Source organism: Struthio camelus, chromosome 17, assembly GCF_040807025.1.
Source record: "Struthio camelus isolate bStrCam1 chromosome 17, bStrCam1.hap1, whole genome shotgun sequence".
In the NCBI taxonomy this organism is placed as follows: Eukaryota; Metazoa; Chordata; class Aves; order Struthioniformes; family Struthionidae; genus Struthio; species Struthio camelus.
The window spans coordinates 9,879,556-9,901,343 of record NC_090958.1 but is presented as its reverse complement, the minus strand read 5'-3'; the positions used below and the strand labels follow the sequence as shown (position 1 = coordinate 9,901,343).

Here is a 21,788-nt window from a genome sequence, read left to right as displayed (position 1 = left end):
GGTGCCGACCCCCTATCGCCGCCGCCGGGTCCCCCGCCTCGCCGCCCTGCGCCCCGCCGCGGCGGCCGCCCCCGTTCGTCGCCGCCTCCGCCGCCCGCGGAGCGGCCGCGATTTGTGCAGCGTCACTCGCTGCCCGCGGAGCTCCCCGCGCGGCCGGGCCCGGGGCCGGGGCGGCGGCTCCGGGGGCGCCTCGGTCGCGGGGTTTCCTGGGCGCCTCTGCCGAGCCGCCGCGGGGAGCGGCGCGGTGGGGGGCCGGGAGCCTTTGGGGCTTGGAAGCTTCCTGGCCTCTGTGCCTCCTTCCAAACAAAACAAGGTTTTCTGGTTTTTTTTGTTTTGTTTTTTAAACTCTTAAAAATGACATGGTTTTGTTTTTAATAGCCTATGAGAAACATCATGCCAGCGTTGGAAAAGATCCATGGCTCATGGACCCAACACAGGCGAACCGGTTTATCTGTTCCCTTGCAAGCGGGTGATGAGGGAGGTTGTAAATCGGGTGAGAATAGCCGTCTCTGAACGTGCAGTTTAAGGCAGGAATTAAAGGAATTTGCTAAATGAATGAGAGAACAGGAAGTGGACTTGGCAAGTCATCCCTCTGTCTCTGCACCGCCCCTTTCTGTCAAATCGGGCATCCATTTCAAAATATGAATTGTGCATCTGTCCATCAGGATGGACTTTGTGCCGTTTCAAGCATTTTTAACTTGGAAATGGTTACTGCCAATTCCAGCTCCTTTTGGGAAGCATTTTTCTCTGCTTGACTGTAAGAACTGTTTTGGTCGCTCTGGAAGATGCTCTGGCCTGGAAAAACAAGGATAGGACAAGTGAGTTCCCAAAATATCTGCTCTTGTGCCCAAGGGAGCACGCACCTGCTTCCTCAGAGTTATCATGAGTGAAGAGAATTTGTTGTAGTAAAAAAAGAACTGTTGTCTGTCTTGCTGTCCAACATGGCAGTGATTTATTCATTTATTTATTGGTGGGTGGAAATGAATCCCTAAGGGCTACAGCATAGCTGTCTGTGTCATAAATGTAGGTTCTGTTGTCACTCTCCTTAGAAGTATCTAGTTATTGCAGCACGAACTAGCAAATGGCCAGTCCTGATGACTGTTTGGCCTCTGCAATAAGGATGAGAACGTCAAACTTGAGATGTCATAGGTACAGCTTGCTGCTTTGCATGTTAGATGACCGTGCATTTCTGTGATGGCTAGCACTGTCTGACTCAAAACACTGTCAACGCTAACAGAATAGTACTTACTGGTGTACTCCTTCTGTTTTGGGTGGGGGGCTAGCAGCTTTTCAAGAGAGCTGTACTGAAGTCAGACTCTATTTTTGCTACCGCCTGCTTTTGCTCTTAGGATAACTTGATCTTTTTGGAAGGACTAATCTTGTACTCAAGGGACTTGCCTCCCAGCATGGAGGATGCATTATAGAGAATCAGGGAATATTTTGGGACCCCTGCCACTAATGCGTGAGGCCAAACTGTTCTTCAGGGTTTTACTCTTTCTTCCCCCCCGCCCCCCCCCCCGCCCTGCATCTGAGTGCAGTAGCTCCCAAATAGTACTCTGCTAATGAGAAACTGAGATTAGTAGCTGGGAAGAGGAATGTGGTCTGCCTCCTCAATGTTGCTTCTGCTTTTGTCTCTACGTGGCGGGAGGAATGGGGAGGGAAATTGGAAGGAATGTGGGAACTGGTACTGTTTGCTCTGGCTGGATATCTGCGGTACACTTATCAGCTCTAACTTAGTATTCATGACTCTAGATGTTTACAACACATAAATGATACATACTGCTTGTTCTTGGCTAGCAGGGAGTTTGATTATGAGAAGGTGAGGCCTTCACTCCTATTCATAAACACTTCACTATCTCCCAAGTTTAGCTTTATCAGCTTAATCTCTTTTGCCAGATTCCTTCCAAGAAATTGACTTAGCTACAGTTAAACTGTCATACTTAAAATAAGTAGTATGACAGATCTGCTACGCTGCTTCAGGCTGTTAAATCCAAAAAGATAAATTTTACTACAGTTGTGCTATAGATCAGTGATCCTATATTAAATCTCTACGGTTTAAGGTAAACTGTACTGTTTGTACCTGTAGCCATTTTAATATGGCTTTAACTAGTTAGAATAGCTGTTAACTCTGTAATTACTCAATTCCAAATTCAGACCGCTGCTGACAGAACGTTATTTCACTTAAGTTCAGAGTTTTCCAAGAGATGGTTTTATGCCCTTTAGTGGGAGGGGAGTACGAGTGTTGCAGAAAGGGCTCTCCAGAGAGGCTAAGCAGAAGTTGTAGCACTAAATACTGAACTCTTTTCTCCTGCTGTTTCTAGCTAGAAGTGGAAAAACAAAAGCATGAAGTGAAACAGCAATCTTGGTCCACGTGAGGCAGGAGGAGTAGTAGGGATTAGTAGGCTGTTTACATTTCTTGTGAAGCTCATTTTGCTTTATGTTGATTGTCCTTCTGAGTGAACCGTAGCTTCTTAAGCCTGTGCAGGAAGAGTGACTGCCAATTGCAGAGCAAATTAAATTTGAAGTTACTATAGCTTGTACATCCAGCTCCTGTATGATCATACAAACTGAAAGAGGGAGAACAACTGTAGTTAAAGAAAGATAGTCAGGTCTTGATGGGGCAGTGGTCAAGCTGAAGTCTTACTGTTTGTTCCACTCAGTGCAATTGAAGAATTATTTTCAGATGTGACACTCTGTAGTTAGGAGTCTTCTGGTATCCAAAAAGCACTTGCATCTCACTCTTCCAACAAAGGATATCTTAGTCAATCAAGCTCTACAGCAAAGTGGGGGGGGGGTGATATAAGATAACAATCTGTGTTTTATCTCTAAGAATCTAGTGACTGACCAGCTGTAGCAGAGGTACAAACTAGGCTAGTCCTGCTATAGTGAAGAAGTACTGGTACACGCTCCTTAAGCAGCCTGTTTAATCAGGTTCCAAATTCAGTGCTTTTGTAGGAACAGTGAATTATAATATTTACCAGACTGAACTCTTACAATAGGTTTGTAGCTTACAATGGGAATGTCATAAAAGACTGAATATGCTGGTACATAGAATGGAAGTAATATTACTGGAATTTAGTGAACGAAATGTTCTTGATTAAAATTGAACTCTTCATACCTTTCTGAGTTTTCCAGTTTTCACTAGCAAACATCTATGCTAACCTGCAGAGAAATGAGTTGGTTAGGTAAAGTCTCGGGTTCTTACGTTGGGGGCTTCAGCCCTTAGATAGATCACACACGGATCTGTAAACAGCTTTCTACACTCTGTTAAATAACAAACACAGGCCTTTAAGCACAGCTAGCTAATTTAAAAAACAAACAAACAAACAAACAAACTTGTGTGCATGGCTTATGCTCCTGATGAGCAAGTCTATGCACCTTGGTGCAGCACTGAGAAACCCAAGTATCCTGGTTTTAAACATAAAGGGATGTAAATTTGTGTCTGTATTCTTCTGGACAAAAACAACTTTGATTTTACTTGAATACTTTCTACTTGAGAGTTCTTGTCAAAAATTACTATTTGTTGTGCAATAATCCTGACCTGAGCTGAACTGTAATGGCTTTCATGGATTTGCTTTGGCTAGACATGGGGACTTAAAAGCACTTGGGATATTTTCAAGCTGGAAATGACTCCTTTTGGACTTATACTCAAAAGGCAGGGCTAAATATCATGACTTAATTCAGCTATTCGGTGTTGAAGAGACCACATTTGCTCACTGGATTGAAGAGCACCCTACATACGGTAGAGAGACTCATTGAATAGATGATCTAATCCTGATCACTTGACATACAGGAGCAGATTTCAGTGCATCTTTCAAGACGAATGTGTGGTTAGAAATACAACTAAAAGCTATGAGCCAGTGGTCTTGCATATTTCGGCTGTTGTACGTGGCCTTAACGTCCCTCACCTGCCAAGACAGGAAGAACTACAGCAGGAGTTTGGTGGGGGAAGGATTGGGTGGACATGTCCAACAACTATATGCACTTCCTTACTGAACTTGGGACTTAAATTTATATAGCTACACAAACAAAATAAAATGTTCTGAGCTGAATTGTATTGTGTTCTTGGTTTTCATTGCACTCTAATTGCTAGGTATGCTTACATGGTTTCTTGCAGGCAGAGTTTAAAATCTAGATATGCATGGCTTCTGTCCAAGCCCTATTCTTTTCTAATAGGCTTAAAAAGGCCAATAGATCACCTCAAAAAACCACTTCCACTAGATTCTGAATGGCACTAAACTGAAATAGGATACTTTACTGAACTCTGGAGGGATCTTAAATTCTCTGTATTATTCTGAATCCAGCACTTAGCTGATAATAAGTCCCAAGTATTTGGATGTCAGTATTAAACCAGACATAAGTTAGGCTTCCATGATAGAAACAGACTTAGTTTGAAGACTGCTGGCATCAGTGTCTGAGATGGTTTGTGCTGGCTCAGTCTTAGCCACCCTTCCCACAGAAAGGGAACTGCACTAGAAAACCCAATATTGAGTAGAACTCTGATGTAAAAACATCTCCACTGTATTTCTTGACAAATTGTACTACACTCGTAAAGTGGAATGGAAGGAGATCGCTGCTAAATCCCAGATTAACGGTTGCATTTTTTTCCTAAATGGTAGGACTTGGATGCTGTCACTGAGATTGAGAATTAAAGAATATATTTCAGGTTAATACTCACCGTGTCAGTACCTTCTCAGCATCCATAAGATGCTTAAAAGTGGGTTTGGTAGGCAGCAGTCTAATCCAACCTGCAGTAATAGTAGGTATCAAGGAAGCAAAAATCTTTGTCAGCTGATTCATTCAGCCTGACAGCGAAGATAATTCTTTAAGCAAACAGAACAGGCATTAGGGCACGAGAGGGGCGGGGAAGGCATTAGGTGGTGTTGCTTGTAGAACAGCATGCTGTCCTTTCCTCTACAGTGAGGTCTGAAGTAACCTGTGTGGGCTTGCTTAATGATTCTTATGTTGGATTAGCCAAAAGTGAAGTGTGGGCTGAAAACATGAAAGGAGGCTCTGCTCATAGTAAATACCTCTGAAAAGCAAGATTCAGTGTTGCAAAGTCTTTCCTGAAGAAAGTGAACTTATGCAAGCAGTACCCTCAGCCTAAGAAGTACAATTAAAAATGAGAATTCAGTAGCAAGTGGAAGGTCTGATGTTTACTCTACTACAAAAGTAAACGGCAAAATCTCTGGTTAATGTATACAAACTTCAGTAATGACCTGTATTGCCTTCTTGAGGCAATAACGCTAGCTCAAGGGCTTACCTGGCAAAACTGTACAGTATTTGGCCTTAAGCTGAAATTTGACTTTAATTGCAGAGAGCAAATCTAGGTCGGGTTATGCTAGTCCATTGAAGCTTACTTGATATTCCTTAATTCTGATAGCTATCAAGGTTTCTGCTTTTCAACTTTTTAAGATGTATACCTAAATGCATACTACCTCCTGTACTAAAGTTCTCTTAACTCTGTACGTGAGGAAAGGGGGGATGTTCTTTAGAACATAGTCCAGACTGTCTTCTCGGGTATATCCCATCCAGGGTGGAAGGAATGTGACTAACGTTCCTTTATTTGGTGGTAAAGGGATTCTGCTCACGCTCTTATCCATAGTCATGAGGAATATGCCTCTTTACTGCTTCCATATTGCAGGACCAGACATGTTCTGATGAGGATACTTGCCATTCCCCTGATGGAAAGAAGTCCAGGGTTTTCAGACTGCTCAAGTACAAAGCTTTGTCCTCATTCCCTCTAAGGCTTGCTGTATTTGCATTAACATCCTTTAGGAAGCACTGGCATCTTGCCTTTAAAAGATTTGACTGACTCCCCTAAAAATAGCAAGGATGCCAGTGATACTCATGTATCATTTAGTGTTATAGTATCCAAAAGCTTTGCTGGCTGTTAGGACTGTTATAACTGGAAGTTAAGTTGTAATACCAACGCTTGATGCAAGGTCTTATTTCGCTTCGTGAAGCTAGCTAGAGAAATGTTGTATTTCAACGTGGACCAGATGTTGAAGGGAATAACCTTGGACTTAAAGCTGAACTTGAAGTAGGCAGATACGTCAAGATTCTCACCATATAGGATGTCAAGGTAAAGCATAGTAACTGGAAAAGGCCTTGAAGAGTCTTTGTTTCTATTTCAGCACTCTCAAAGTGTATCTGAGTGTGGATTAATTAAATCAAGTTTAGGAGCTTGGCTGTGTTTCGGTTAAATCTCTTGACTGCTCTTGAGATGTGAGCTTTATAACAGACTAGATGGACTCAGATCATGCCCCATGTTAAAGTACCCAGGTGTCTAATATGTAAACATGTAACTAATATGTAACATGTCACTCAAAATAGGTCAGCCTTGCCTAGGTTAGAGTGTGTGACCAATAGCAGTGAGGCTCAAGGCCTGTCACTTCTCCACTGCTCAAGGTCACAGAATATGGTGTAGCTACCACTTTAAGGTCTACTGAGTACTAAAGCTTTCTGCATTATATGTGAAAAATGTGTATCGGTCATCTTGGCATGGGAGCGTCCTCTGTTACTGATGCAAAAGCCTATAATAGCTGTATGTCCAGTGGAGTAGTGTTCTTAAAGCTCTGGTCACAAGCAACTTCTGATGTTCTAGTGTCGATTCTCTTTTGGTATAAATGCACCTCATGCTTGACTGGGTCATACTGAAGTACTTCTAAAGTGAGGAGTCAACTGAATGAGTCTCAATTACTGTGTTGAGAGAGATTTCTAGGAGGGAGTAAACATCTCTTTATATATGCATGTGTTTGGCTTGTGTTGCATTATTGAAACTGGAGCGTGTCAAGATCAGCAGTTACTGAGTTGAATAGTTCTTCATCAGTAACAAGCTAAACTGTAGACAGAAACAATTCCTGAGGCATTCTTAGGCTGGCCCTGACAAAACACTTCTAGGTATCTGTTACATACCCAGTTTATGGTGTAGTAAGTGGCTCTACATAAGCTGTAACAAGCCATGATCAGCCGGATCAAAACACAGTAAATGGTGTTTGTGACACTGCCATGTGACTTGCTGCCCCAGGGGTTTAGCCTATTGTATGAAGGCACTGGTGGTAAATAAGAAAGGAGTCAAAGGAGTCATACTGGTGGTAGTTACTACACTGTTGGCTTGAAGGCAGATTCCCCCCCCCCCCCCCCCCTGCCTTCCAGTGCACTGAAAGACAGTACAAGTTAATCTCTTAAGCTGATGCAGTGAAGCTGATGCAGTTCCTTTGCTTGAAAAATACTGCTCTGGGGCATAAAGCAGGTGCTCAGACTTGTCAAAATTACTGTTACAGTATTTTACATCCATACCTGACTGGAGCATGCGCTTACTGTAGACCAACGGAAGCAAAGTGGCACTTGCTCATGGCCATCTTTCTGTTAAGAGAAACAAGATGAACGCAAGTCCACTTTTTAAAATAAGCCATTGAAAGTTGTGCTGAACTGAGTTAGTGGTACAAACAGCTGCCATGTTCCTCTAAGGCTCTGAAATCTTCTGTAAGCCTTAGTGCTAGTGTTCCTCTTATTACTTGATCAGGAGAAGTAGGAGGATGGCTAGCAGGAAGTAACTGCCACTCAAAAAACAAATCAAAACCAAAAAAACTACCAACAACAAAAAAAACCAGATTCATTTTGATGGCACTACAACTTGAATTGTTTCTGTTGTCTTGCGAGTGCTTCAAGGTGACTACATCTAGCAGGTTTATCTGAAACTTGAGTCTGAAGACTTCTGGAGGAGAAATAGAATGCTATCATGATGCTTCCTATAGGACAATGGAACTTAATTTTTTCCTTTAAATAGGATTTTGCTTCGTATAACAAGAGGGTAGTTGCTAACAAACTGTGGTCGCTATTAGCTAATAAGAGCAGAACAGCCAGAGATAGCACAAATGCTGTCTGAACACAATTATGACTGTATTCCAACACATTCAAGGCTAGCATGTGCCTGCAGTGAAGTGATTTGTGCAAGACTTGTCCAAATGAAAGGAAGAAAGGGAGGTCTAACTGAAATATTCCAAGCCTAAATGAGTGTTTCTGGAGTGTACTAGTCATTCAGGTTGTCTCTGTGTGAAATTGGGATGAAGCTTTGTCTTTATCTGAGCTGGCTTATATCCTGATGTTCAGTTCAGACAGCACTGTAAAGCTAGAATGTAGCGTTCTAGCTTAGCCAAGATAGAGTAGGTTAGGTCTCTGTAGTTAAGTAAGACAGGCCATAAAGTGAGATATTCTTCATCTGTCTGTTGCAACCTTATTGCTACCTCAGTTTTCTTCTTCCTAAAGTGAAGGTAAAGAGTTGAAGCTTGGGGAAGGGATTTAAAGGTAAGGGGATTGAGATGCTTCACTAACTGGATGTTCATAAATGGTCCAGTTGAATTCTTCAGGCATATTGAGACTCTTCCTTGAGAGAACTCATACTAACCCTAACAAAACAATCTTGGTATACCTATTAGAGTACCAATTTGACTGGAGAAGCTGAGGTAAAACCACTAAGTGGCACTAATTTGATACTTATCATTTCCTGGATATAGTCTTGTTAATGGAGCAGTCAATGCTAGACCACAGTCAAAGCATTACTACTTTCCTAAATGTCATGCAAATACAGCAAAATCAATCCCCATCTAGGGGGAGACCAGAAGAAGACTGATGTCTATGTATGATACAAGGCTCTCTAGATGAGGATTCAGGTGAGATGCTATGTTATCCTCTTTTCTTTCTCATCAACAAAAGTAAGCTAGAGAATTGAGACCTGCTACTGGACTTCGTTCCATAACGATGCTAGGAGTGGGTTGCACAGGGTGATAAGTCCTTTCTGAAAGACCTGCTGATGCCATATGTGGTAGTTCTGTCACTTATCAAGTACTTGATGTCAAATTTACCACCGTTGCTAAGTCTATAGTAGCAATGCTGCTGATAGCATATAAGCTATCAAACTACTAGTACCATACCAAGCAATAGGTACTTGTTTGTCTCATACCATTCAGTTTGTGTGAATAATACAACTTAAGGATATCTTTGACTTATGTTCTGTAGTTCTTTACTTATAGGTTTTAAAGAAAAGAACCAGAAGACAAATTGTTCCAGGATATACGCCCTTGCCCCGGGGAATGCGCTTATCTTGCATTTCCCTCTGGAGAAAGGGAGACTTTATACATAATGGCTTAAGTTAGATGGATGTTCAACATGAGAAGTGTAATAAGGCACTGTTTTCCCTTTTTCTAGCTCCAAAACTTGGGCATTAACCCAGCAAACATTGGATTCAGCACCCTAACAATGGAATCTGACAAATTCATCTGCATCAGGGAGAAAGTGGGAGAGCAGGCGCAAGTAGTGATAATTGATATGAGTGATCCAACAACGCCCATCAGACGTCCAATATCTGCTGAAAGTGCCATCATGAATCCAGCTTCTAAAGTAATTGCGCTAAAAGGTGAGTTAGCCCTTTGTTTTTGTCTACTGTCTAGCTGTACTGCTGCTTAAGTCTGCTCTTAAGCTTAAGGCTTGTGCAAACTTTTTAAGAATGTATGTTGGAATCGGAATTCTTGCCTGAACTCGCATGCTGTATTTCTGGTAGTGGATTTTCGGTAGTCTTCAGTAATCAAGTAGGTGTGAGATGCTTAGGGGGCTGCAATGCCAGGTCCATCCTCAGTGAGCACCAGGACAATGCATGGTGTACTTTCTCTTGAAACAGATGTAAACGTGCTGGATATTTGTTGCAGAGATGAATGGAGGTGTAAAGCCACTCTTAGTCTCTGCTCTGTCCTTTGACCCTTTCTTGTAGCTCTGAAGATCTTAGTAGATACCAAAAAATGGCATAAGGACAGCCAGTAGCTACTAAAGCCTGAATTTACAAACACCTTAAGTTTGGCAGTCACAAGATCTTGAAGACAGAAGACTTCCACTTGTCAGTTACCTATGGTGTTGACCTTGGCTCTGAGCTCTAAGAATAATCCTTAGTGCATCTCTGACTGTTTTCTTAAATCAGTGACTTCTGGTGTTTAATCTCAATAACTAATCTGTTACTGACTATGTACTTTTCTTCCTGCATCTTGTCTAAACAGATGGTGAGTGAACTTTGTCCTGACATTTCATGTTCAGTAGTACTGAATGGTCTAATCTCATAAAAAGTACTGAACTTTGAGGTAGCCATTTGACAGTTCACTTCATAGCCAGATGGGGATCTTAATCCTCACCTGGCGTTATAGTGAAAATGTTCTTCATTGGCTTGTTGATAACTCCTTGGTTGCTTTGGCTATTGACTGTACCAAGTAAAGGACAACAGTGTGTGTACGGTAATGGTATGCAATGTGTGTGTAATGATAGTACAGTCGGTAGACAAAACCAAGTTGCAATACTTTTATGAGAGACCTCTGCTAGCATGTCCTGTGTGCTATTCATTTCTGCGTAAGTGTGGTATTCAGTGTGAAAAGTCATGATGAATTTACTTAGGGGTCCAAGAAATAGCTCTTGTCCAAACTGGCACAAAACCTGTAACCGCTGTCTTTGATCTCAGGCTTATACTGACAATAGGGGAAAACTAATCTGCTAATGTTTGACTTTAGCTGAAACTGCAATTCAGCAAGATGCTTATATGCCTTGCAAAGGTCTGCCCTATCTGGAAGATGGGTAGAGGTAATAATGAAAAGATCAATTCCAGATCTGTTGGAATTCAGTGTTCTTAATCTTGGACCCCTTTAAACCAACCTTATTGGCAAGGAAAGTGCATCCTCTGTACTAGCAGAACTTAATCCAACTCTTAAATAATCAGCATCTTGTTTTAAAACTAATCTACTAACTAAACAGGTTATCATCAGCTTCTAACAGTCTAGCTTTGTTCTTGCCGATGTTAGACTTGCTCAAAAGGAGTATTGTCTGATGTGTAGTGAATAAGTGTATCCTCTGAACAGATGTGGTTAAAAATATCATGTCACACTGACATGCAGAGTTGTCAGGTATTGTAAACTTAACGATCTTTTACTGTAAACTTAACCTGATGCCTGAGGGTGATGGGGAAAAAGGAGCCAGCAGGCTGTTATCCAAGATCACTAGAAGAACTACAGTGAACTGCTCTGAAGACATGGTTTAAGTTAGTCTATCACTCCAGACTTTCCCTGCTGATTGACTGAGGCTTCAGCAGTCTGAACTGTTGCATATTGTGAGTGTTGTGTGCCATGATTGGGAGTTGCTCATAATCTGGGGATTATTGAGCAAGAAACATACAATCCCACTCTCAAGCAAGAAATGAAATGGTTATTGAGTTGAGCTGAAATACAGTATGCACAATTTCATTTCTGGATTGCATGTGGCTTTCTCCTGGTGTATCAAACTTTATGCTTTGTCCTTGTATCCATGATTCTCTTGCTTAATCCTGTACTGAGAGTATTCCCCAGCCTGTCTGAGGAAGTGGAGAATGCAGCACTCAAGGGTGCTTCCATTCTTTACAGAATGGAGAAACTTCACGCTCTAGTGAACTGAAATGTAAATTCTTGTGCCAGTGTTCAAAAATGAATCTGCTTACTTGGCTCCACCTGTATAGAATAGTCTGAGATGTAGGACAGGACAGGCAAAGTAGGAAGTATGGCTTTTATATCTCATATCTTGGCCTAAGAAAGCGCTCTAGTCTATAGAAGACTCAAACTTGCACCTGTCCTTACCGTTTGTGGCTATGTAGCAGGTTCTGCTTGCTCTTATTCAAATTACTGAATTATTGTAGCTTGCTTAGTTATAGTTTAGAGTTCTAAACTTACTTTGTTTCCTTTGTCTCACCTAAGGAGCAGTACTGCTATGGCCCCTGTCATCCAATGCTACTTGGCTGATGAAGCTTCCAAGATTTTTTCCAATTTCTAGGCTACCATGGGCTTCCAGCTCATCTTAGTAGGACACTGAGTCTATCAGTCTCTTAGATGTCCCTAGTTTTGAGAACATACCGCTTCCTTTTCAGGAAGACTGACTTTCAGAGCAGCTTCTGTATGCATACATTGGAATTCCTGTTTAGGATGATGGTGACTAGGATCCTTTAGAAGAAGCACTTGCGTGCCTTCTGGATGAGAGGCTGTGCTGTGCAAGTTCCAGTATCGATCCCTTGATAGCACTAGTTTACTGCTGGACAAATTTTTGGAAGCAGCGTATTTACTGTATTGGACAGCTGTCACTTTACAGCCTGGGCTTATTGCATTTGTACAATACAATAACTTTGTACCCAGCAAGTGGCAATATGGTCAGAAATGGGCTGCTTTTGATTTCGGGAAAATTTCAGGAAAGCTAATGAGCTGTCCTAGGAACTAGTTGATCAGGTTAGTTTATACAGTTGATCTTGGGAGCAGGTATAAATGCTGCATATGGGAGCTCTGAAATCTTGGCTTGTGTATTTTGATGCTTAATCAGCCTAATATAATCACTTCATTATATAAGTTCTACTAAGGCCTTGTAGAGTAGTGAAGTTCGTATTAACTCGGGATTAGTATTTCTTGGAAATGGCTCTTCAGTGGACAGCAGCCTTCATCTGTCAAGATTTCCCAGTAGAAGGAACATCTATCAGTTTGACAGTGGAACTTCTGAAGTATTACTACCACAGAAAGCACTTCTGAAATGTGGAAAGGACCAATAGCATTATCAGCCAATACTTTAGCAGTCTGAGTGGGTGTCTTGTGAACAGAAAACAACATTCCTAGAGCTGAGTTTTGTCTACGGTCAAGTAAAACATAACTTTGATAACTTTGATCACTTTGAAATAATAGACTCTTATTCTCTGAGTGCTCAGCGCACTGGGTTGTTTCAACTGCATTAGTCTTAATAGTCTACCTTTACTAGCTTCTCTTGGTGGTCAAAGAGAATGCTAAAGTCAAGCTTAAACCTGCTGTATAGTTACCCAAATCATGAAACTATAAACTAAACAACTGGAACTAAAGCTCCAAATCTTTCTGTAAACTTTCTGACCTTTCTACTCTGTCTTTTTCAATAGGCATTTGCTGTATTACTGTTGTACAGAGTCTATCTCCTAGTTATGCGTGGAATCTCTTCCGCTCCAACAAAAATAGGATGGAAGCTGTAGTCTTCAGCTATTTCAAGAGCTGTTTCAAGTCTGTTGCTGCTGGACTCATTTCAAGTGATCTAAAGCAGCTACTAAACTGACACAAATGGGAGACACTTTTTCCATTATTAATGCTGAATATCATTTACTAGACAGATAGAACTTGATACACCAGTGCCGCTACTTAAACAAGAGCGGTGGCTTAGACAAACTCTCTTCTCTAAGCTTTGTAGTTAGCTGAAATATCTGTGCTTGTCAGCTTGTTGGCTGGAGTGTCCACAAGAAAACTTCTTTTTTGCTTCTGGGCTAAGGAGGTTGGGGGGGATTCTGTCTGATGTAAGTTAAAGAGGCTTAGTCAGATGTGGCAGGACACTAACTCAGCCTGTAACATTACTAGAGCAGTAGGTTAAACTGAGTGCTTGTAAATAGGCAAGCCACAGGATGGCCGTTGTAGTAACTGGATCTGTGATGTTTCTTGGGCTTTATCGTACCAGCTGGGAAGACGCTTCAGATCTTTAACATTGAGATGAAAAGTAAAATGAAAGCCCACACTATGGCAGAGGAAGTGATCTTCTGGAAATGGATATCTGTGAATACCGTTGCCTTGGTGACAGAGACTGCAGTCTACCACTGGAGCATGGAGGGAGAATCTCAACCCCAAAAGATGTTTGACAGGCATGCGAGTCTTGCAGGCTGCCAAATCATCAATTACAGGACAGATGAACACCAAAAGTGGCTATTGCTGATAGGAATTTCAGCCCAGGTGAGTTCCCTGGAAATAGTGTGCTATAGAAATGTTCAGGAAAGCACTGACCCCACTTTCCTCCACTTAACAGCTGCTATAGTTCCTTAACTTTGTTTTCTGTAGCTCAGAAATTCAAAAATACCTATTATGTAGGAATAACCTGACCTTTTAATGTGATTGAAGCACTGGGGGAGGGGATATGAGGGGCACTTGCTTCTATTAAGTTCACTACCCCAAAGGTCTTGCTATAAACATTTGAAATCTTATCTCTAAAAGCTGCCTTCTCCTCTTGTTTCTAGCAAAATCGTGTGGTTGGTGCAATGCAGCTCTACTCAGTTGATAGAAAAGTCTCCCAACCTATAGAAGGCCATGCAGCAGCTTTTGCTGAATTCAAAATAGAGGGAAATGCCAAACCTTCCACGCTCTTCTGTTTTGCTGTGAGGAGTCCTGCAGGGGGCAAGGTAAACTCTGCAACCGTTTGACTGTTCTGATGCAGCAGAATTCAGTACAACTAGAACTTCAGTGACTGCACAGTTCAGTGTACACGGTCTAAAGAACTGCTTGTGCACTGTGCCCACAGCATGTTGGGTTAGTCAGTGTCAAAATGCTTTCTTTCAGTGGGATAGAAACTGTAAAAAGTCTTCATTGCTTGGGTGGGACTTAGACATGAGGACGAATAAAAATACAGTGAGAGCCGTGCTAAAGGCATTGGAGCATCAATTCATAGCCCACGTGACCTTTTGTGTGTATAAATTTATTTGTCATCAAGCTGCCTCTTATGTTTTGTATCCTTTGTCTTTGTATCCTAGACTAGATAAGCCTGAATACTGTAGGTTCTTTGCGTCAAGCTATTAGTGAAATTCAGTAGCAGTTCAGTATGGTATAATTGCTGGGCAGTTTGTAAAGAGCTGAGGTAACACTGAAAGGTATTGTGCTTTCAAGTCTTATCCTGCACAAACTGCTGGTAATTGACAGCAAGCCTGACTTCAAACATCTTGTTCAAGATGTTTGAGTGTCATGGAGTAGGAGCGCAGAGTCTGCTTTAACAGAAAATATGTTTTTCCTCAACTTTTCCTGGCCTTTGCTTAAGCAAATTCTAAAAGACTTTGTCCAACTGATCTGAAGCACAGCTGTCCAGTTTGCCCAATTCTGAAGTAGTGCAGATATTCATCAGCCAAGTGGCAGGTGACTTGGGTAGCATGTCTGGAAAGAGGAACTTCCTTCATGTGTGGATGGACTTGGAGGCAATCTTATGACACGCACTCTTTTCTTCCTAGCTACACGTAATTGAAGTGGGTCAGCCAGCTACTGGAAATCAGCCATTTGTTAAGAAAGCTGTGGATGTATTTTTCCCACCTGAGGCGCAGACGGATTTTCCTGTGGCAATGCAGGTAAATGTTTGACACCCCTCCCCCCTCCCCCGATCAACTTTATAGCCTGACAAGTAGCTAGCATCTCTATCGTAAAGAATAATTTCTGCTAGTCATTCTCTGTTTTTCCTCCTACTTCTGGAAGGGATGTTAGTAGATTTGTGGAAGGTAGCCTGGACGTTAAAACACTAACTCAAAGGTAAATGTGCAGGCTGCTCCAATATCTGTCTGGCTACATCAGCTTAGGCTTGTAGAGTAGGTTGGGGGGTGTGCGCATGTATATAAAGCTTCAGTAGTGTCTCTTAGTAGAGCGTCTCTAATATCTGTCAGGCCTCTTGTCGAACAGTTAAATTCGACTAGCTTCTGTGCTACCTTGTATTGGCAGCAGTCCAAAAGTAACTAGACACAGAGTATTGAAAGCAGTCTGTCTATTGGGCAGTCTCTTAACTGGTGGTTTGTCTTAAACTGCTACACTTGTTGGTAACAGATGCTTCTATTTCTTCAGGCTATTGAACTACCTACTACAGGGTTCTAGATAGTGGAGTGTTATCGTGCTAGATATAACTGGGCATGAAAGGGGCATCTCATCTACGGTGGATGTCGTAACAGTCAGATGGAAGAGTCCTATATTAGCCTACCTCCTGGAGTAGTAGCAGAGAAAAAGGCACTTTTGTACGTTAACGGGGAGTTTTTTAGGGAAAGGACGTAGCTGGTTGCCTTGACAGACTTCGCTATGTCTGCAAGACTAGACATTATGCATGAAGAGCAGCCTATCTCACAGCATGCCACTGCTAAGAAAGCCAGTAGACCAGCTTCATTAATGAACCAAGAGATGTTCTGCTACATTAGGTAAATAAAGCAAGCTATCTACATAGCAGGATTCATGGAGCTCCATACCTCAACTTGAGGCTTCATTAATAAAATTCTGAAGACTCGATCCAAAAGTAAAAATCAGCTTGGCTTGAATGCATCCCTAACTTGAATGACTTGACAGCTAAACTGGAGTGCTCCACAGCTGAGCTTGGTGTAGGTTCCTCTGGTTCTCTAAGTAGGCCTTGCTGGGAAAAAAAAAAATGGAATTTTTCACACCAATTTCTGAATAGAAATTGGTATTGGCATATCCAGACTAGAATGCTAGTTATGCCATAACTTTCTCCCACAACCTTACTCAGTAGGGTGAGGAGTATGTCCTTTGCTGCAGATCAGTCTTAATTCCCTTCAGCTTCTCTTCTTAGTTAAACTATAGCTCTAAATGACTAGCAAAGCTATTCATTGCTTTCTGAGTCTGCAAGGAAGAAGCCTGAAGCTATGTTTGTTACTGGTGTCAGTGCAAAGGCATGTCATTGCAGTACGGTCCTGTCACGAGGTTAAAGGCAACTGTCTTGAGTTTCTATTATTATTATTATTTTTTTTTTTTTAATGTAGTCAAGACTGAGACTGCAATACTTATCTTTTGACAGATTGGAATTAAGCATGGTGTAATCTACCTGATCACAAAGTATGGATATATTCATATGTATGACTTGGAGTCTGGAGTGTGCATCTACATGAACCGTATTAGTGCTGATACTATCTTCGTCACAGCTCCTCATGAACCTACCTCAGGCATTATTGGTGTGAACAAAAAAGGACAGGTAACAAATCCAGAAATGTATTTTTGAGTCAAATGTTTCAATTGAATGTAATAAACTTCATGGAAGAAAGCAAGTAACTACTTGACTGTTCAGTTTGTAACCTCTACTAGCACAGAACTGCTTGGAGAGGGAGAAATCTACTTGTTTTTCTGAATAACCCACCACTTCACTGACAAGCTGCATAGCTATTTGGTTGCTGTATTTAACAGTAGATATGGAGAGGGTAGTACTTCTCAGATTTGCCTTTTGTCTTTTCCAGGTGCTTTCTGTATGTGTTGAGGAAGATAACATTGTGAACTATGCTACTAATGTTCTCCAGAATCCTGACCTGGGTCTGCGTATGGCTATCCGTAGTAATCTAGCTGGGGCGGAGGAATTATTTGCCAGAAAGTTCAACACACTGTTTGCTCAAGGAAGCTATGCAGAAGCTGCTAAAGTAGCAGCATCTGCACCAAAGGTAAGCAACTCCAAAGCTAAAGCTTTGAAGCCATGAGGATTGCTTTAGTTCACATACTCTGCTGAAAATACTCTGCTGAAAACTCTAGGTTGGCTATACTCCAGACTGGATCCTCTTACTGAGAAGTGTGATTGAGAGTCAGTCCAGAGCGAGGCCTGCGGTTCTCTCAGGTGCTGGTACAGGATGAGGAGCCACTGGCTAACATTCACTTGCATCTTAGCACTTGGCACTCGAGAACAAATGGGGTGGTGTAATAGTAGTGTTAGTTGTCTGCAGTTGAGTTGCTTGCTCTGGCTAATATATTCTCCTGTATCCCATGAAGGAGCATCTGCTATCCTTTCCAACTGTGGACTTGACTCGTTGCGGTCACTGACTTCTTGCTAGAACATCACTGTGGCTTAGGTTTAATCGAGATCTGTACTGTAAAGGGTTAAGAATAGATGCCTTAGTGTATAGCTTGGCTTAACAACTTTTTTTTTTTTTTTTGACTAACACTCTTCAGACTTCACAGTAGAACAATGTTTAATTAGTATCTTGGGCCTCTTCAGGGAATTCTGCGTACCAGTGATACAATCAGGAAGTTCCAGAGTGTGCCAGCTCAGCCTGGGCAGGCATCTCCCCTGCTCCAGTACTTTGGAATATTGCTTGACCAGGGACAGCTGAACAAGTTTGAGTCTCTAGAACTGTGTCGCCCTGTACTGCAGCAGGGCCGCAAGCAGCTTCTGGAGAAGTGGCTGAAGGAAGACAAGGTAGGCTGGATCATGATGCTAGCCTTGTTCTGCTGCCTTGTAACAATTGAATGTGAACAATAACTTTTAATAATACATATATGAATTCATATATCTACTCTACCTGACAAAACACCACTTCTGACTTTTCAGCTGGAGTGCTCAGAGGAGCTGGGAGACTTGGTGAAGACAGCTGACCCAACCCTTGCACTCAGTGTCTATCTTCGTGCTAATGTGCCAAACAAAGTCATTCAGTGCTTTGCTGAAACTGGTCAATTCCAGAAAATAGTGCTGTATGCTAAAAAGGTGAAGTTGTTTATCACATATAGTAGACTCATCTTATGCTTAACCTGTACATTCTCAAGCTATCTTCCATAAGATAAGCTTAGTTTCTGTCACTCAAAACTGATAAGCAGCTAAGATTGAGAAACAAGTGTTTTCTTCATTCCCATAGTGCAAATAGTAGTGTATGACTAAGTTCTGCGCAGTCCACAAAAGTTAACTTCAGAACATCCAGAATTACTCAGAATTTTAACTCAAACGTTGCAGTGGCCCAGGCTAATTCTAAGGGGTGAAGATAAGACTCTTCCTAAATGCATCAGACAACTTTTTTTTCTGACTCGTTAAAAAACAACTTGCCTGATGTCCGCCCTTAAGCTTAGGGCCTTTCTTGATAGTGCCTTAAGACTGAAATGCTCGTTCCTAATCCTTTTCTTGCCCTAGAAAATGCCCTAGCGCAAGTTCAGTTACTGAATAGGTGAATGTTGATTTTTTTTTTTTTTTTTTTTTTATGTTGACAGGCAAGCAGTCTTTGTCTGAGAAATACAGGAAGATGGGGGGTGGGCATGGCAAGCCTTAGACCAGCTGATAGTGTCCATGCTGAAGAATCTGTATGCTTAAAAGATTTAAAGCTTCCAGCCATGCATGACTGATGTCTCTGCTGAAAACTCTAGGTTGGCTATACTCCAGACTGGATCTTCTTACTGAGAAGCGTAATGAGAGTCAGTCCAGAGCAAGGCTTGCAGTTCTCTCAGATGCTGGTACAGGATGAGGAGCCACTGGCTAACATTAACCAGGTGATGCCTACAACAAGAGTACTGGTCTTTCTAGACAGAGGTAATCGCATAGTATCGTTTTGCAGACTGGTAAGGCCAATTCAGGTCTCTAGTTGGCTTGGTTAGATAAGTTTGACTAAACTGTTAGTCAAGTTTGATTACCATTCAGTCTTTAGAGGCAGGTGTGTTTTCAAGTTCTTGTGGAAGCTCTCTGACTTAATATAGTAATTTAGATAATGAATCTGTCATTGTCTCAGACTAAGCAATAATGAGTATTACTACACACTTAAAGCTCCTATCGTTGGCTCTAACTGAGCATATATTAACTCCTCCTGTTCAGAGAACTTACAGGAAGATGGACAAACAAATCTAAACTGAGTGCTGGCTCCCAGAGACTGCTTCAGGTGAATGGACAGAGAAATAAGGCAAAAATTTAGGTTAAGTAACTGAAACCATTTAGTTTCTACAAGAAAATCTATTACCTTCTCTGTTTGAACAGAGGAGGGATGGGCTTTGTAGGCCATGCTTAAACAGTAGGTGTCAAAAACTGACATAATAGCTCAAAGTAGTGCCCTCCTTGCATTCTAGAGAATCTACAGAAAACCAAGTGCAAAACGTGTCTCTCTGCATTATCATGGTAATAATCCTGTGGAAATGAAGCATAACATACTAAAATCTGTTGTGATGAGCTACCTTTCTAGTATTCTTGCCAGGCCACTGCTATGTACAGATAAAAATATGCATGGGTGTGTATATATAGACCCTGCCGCTCTGACTTGACCAATCTCAACAGATTGTGGATGTATTCATGGAGAACAGCCTTATCCAGCAGTGCACTTCCTTTCTGCTGGATGCTCTGAAGAATAACCGCCCTGCAGAAGGCCACCTTCAGACACGTTTGCTGGAGATGAATTTGATTCATGCCCCACAAGTAAGACTATCAACCTATGTACTCCTAAAAGTGAAGAAAAGACGGTAGTAGACTTGTAAACTTCAGATGTAGAAAATTAGACAAGCATCTAATGCCTGATATCAGTAACTATAAATAGTTTAGCAACATCAAAGGCTACTGACAAGTAACTGTTGTAACTTAAACAACTTTTAGGCTGAGTTGCTGTGATTCTCTAACAATCTGAATATAAATTGGCATCTCCCTAGGTTGCAGATGCCATCCTTGGAAACCAAATGTTTACACACTATGATCGTGCTCATATTGCCCAGTTGTGTGAAAAGGCAGGCTTGCTCCAGCGAGCTTTGGAACACTATACGGATCTCTACGATATTAAACGTGCTGTTGTTCACACTCACCTCTTGAATCCTGAGGTAGGTTTGTTGTGCAAAGTAAGCAAGTGAAATAACATAAGCTTCAGGGGATGAAGTGGCCACTCTTTAATGCCTTTATAGCTGCTAAATTCTCTGTAGCAGCTGTAAGATGGTTTGGGGGTACCTAAGCAGTTCATGTGGCTGTGATTAAAGAGCATTTGTCCAATTAATGATTAAACCTTAACGTGCACTACTGATGGCTTAAATCTGCCCGCGGTTTCCCAGGCAGGCACTTCAAATCTTATTTTTAAACTGAGTTTTAGTTGTAGTTGTAAAGATGTTGAGTAGGCTTCCTTTCAAGACTCTGCCTGGATTTGTCTGCAATAGCTGGGCTAGAAACTCTGGCTAGCTGTCATATTTTTAGAAGTCAGCTGTATCCTGAGTAAAACTTCTTTCTCTTTGCAGTGGCTTGTGAACTTCTTTGGTTCTCTCTCAGTTGAAGACTCTGTGGAGTGTTTGCGTGCCATGCTGTCAGCCAATATCAGGCAAAACCTACAGCTTTGTGTGCAAGTAGCTTCTAAATACCACGAGCAGCTTGGCACCCAGTCTCTTGTGGAGCTTTTTGAGTCTTTCAAAAGCTATGAAGGTATAGTACTAGAGGCAAGCAGCTTTCCTGGAAGTGCTGTCCAATTGAAACTAACGTTAATATTGGCAAGGTACTTGTCATGTAGCTAGATCTTAGGTGTTTAGTAGAGTGCTGAGTTCATCACATGGTAGCTTTGTTCTAGGAAGCTTAACTCTCTTGGGTGAGGGTGGGAAAGACAAAACCTGAGAGAAGGAAAAAACTTCTGACTTTTTTTGCAGTTGAATGAAAGCTACTCTCCAGCAGTACTGAACTAAGCTACAAGCTAAAGCCCAAAACAGTCTATGCTTGCTTCACTTGCAAAACATTTCTTTTAGGACTATTCTATTTCCTGGGTTCCATTGTAAACTTCAGCCAGGATCCAGATGTCCACTTCAAGTATATCCAGGCAGCTTGCAAGACTGGTCAGATAAAGGAAGTAGAAAGGATCTGCCGTGAAAGTAACTGCTATAATCCAGAACGGGTGAAGAACTTTCTGAAGGTAAATATTCTGTCCAGTAAACTGAGCTGTCTTCTACATTTCTTTGAGCAGCAGAACTGCAGCCTTCGAATGAAGGGAGATGCCAACGTAAGGTTTAGCTGGCATTGCTGTAAGTAGCCTCCTGTGTAATTGGAATAGGAGCCTGATTCTATTTTGGGCATATAACAGATCCTTCTGGGCTATTTCTGGAAAAACAGGCCCAGACCCACCATTCCTTTAAAACTAGCCTATATGATCAGACTTGTACCAAACCCATTAACGTGTTGTCAGCTAACAGTAGCTGAATCCAGGTTGGCAGAAGGAAGGACTATGCTGAAGTGAAGCATTCCACAGGATCTTTAGCAAGGATGTTGATTAGACAAAGCTCATTAAAATGGGAGTCAACCTGTGCTAT

General features: G+C 41.8%; 1 protein-coding gene across 3 annotated transcripts in view; it reads left to right on the top strand.

Moving 5' to 3' along the window:
* The window catches only part of CLTCL1 (clathrin heavy chain like 1), a 38,058-nt gene that overhangs the window by 244 nt on the left and 16,026 nt on the right, over window positions 1–21,788 (top strand). For all 3 annotated transcript variants that reach the window (XM_068910983.1, XM_068910981.1, XM_068910984.1), the window contains exons 2-14: window positions 9,211–9,418; window positions 13,513–13,781; window positions 14,063–14,224; window positions 15,041–15,154; window positions 16,594–16,767; window positions 17,027–17,224; window positions 17,773–17,973; window positions 18,106–18,258; window positions 18,906–19,028; window positions 19,801–19,938; window positions 20,166–20,330; window positions 20,736–20,916; window positions 21,231–21,394. In XM_068910983.1, the coding sequence (XP_068767084.1) occupies window positions 9,211–9,418; window positions 13,513–13,781; window positions 14,063–14,224; window positions 15,041–15,154; window positions 16,594–16,767; window positions 17,027–17,224; window positions 17,773–17,973; window positions 18,106–18,258; window positions 18,906–19,028; window positions 19,801–19,938; window positions 20,166–20,330; window positions 20,736–20,916; window positions 21,231–21,394 (2,250 nt within the window). The remainder of the gene's footprint in view (window positions 1–9,210; window positions 9,419–13,512; window positions 13,782–14,062; window positions 14,225–15,040; window positions 15,155–16,593; window positions 16,768–17,026; window positions 17,225–17,772; window positions 17,974–18,105; window positions 18,259–18,905; window positions 19,029–19,800; window positions 19,939–20,165; window positions 20,331–20,735; window positions 20,917–21,230; window positions 21,395–21,788) is intronic.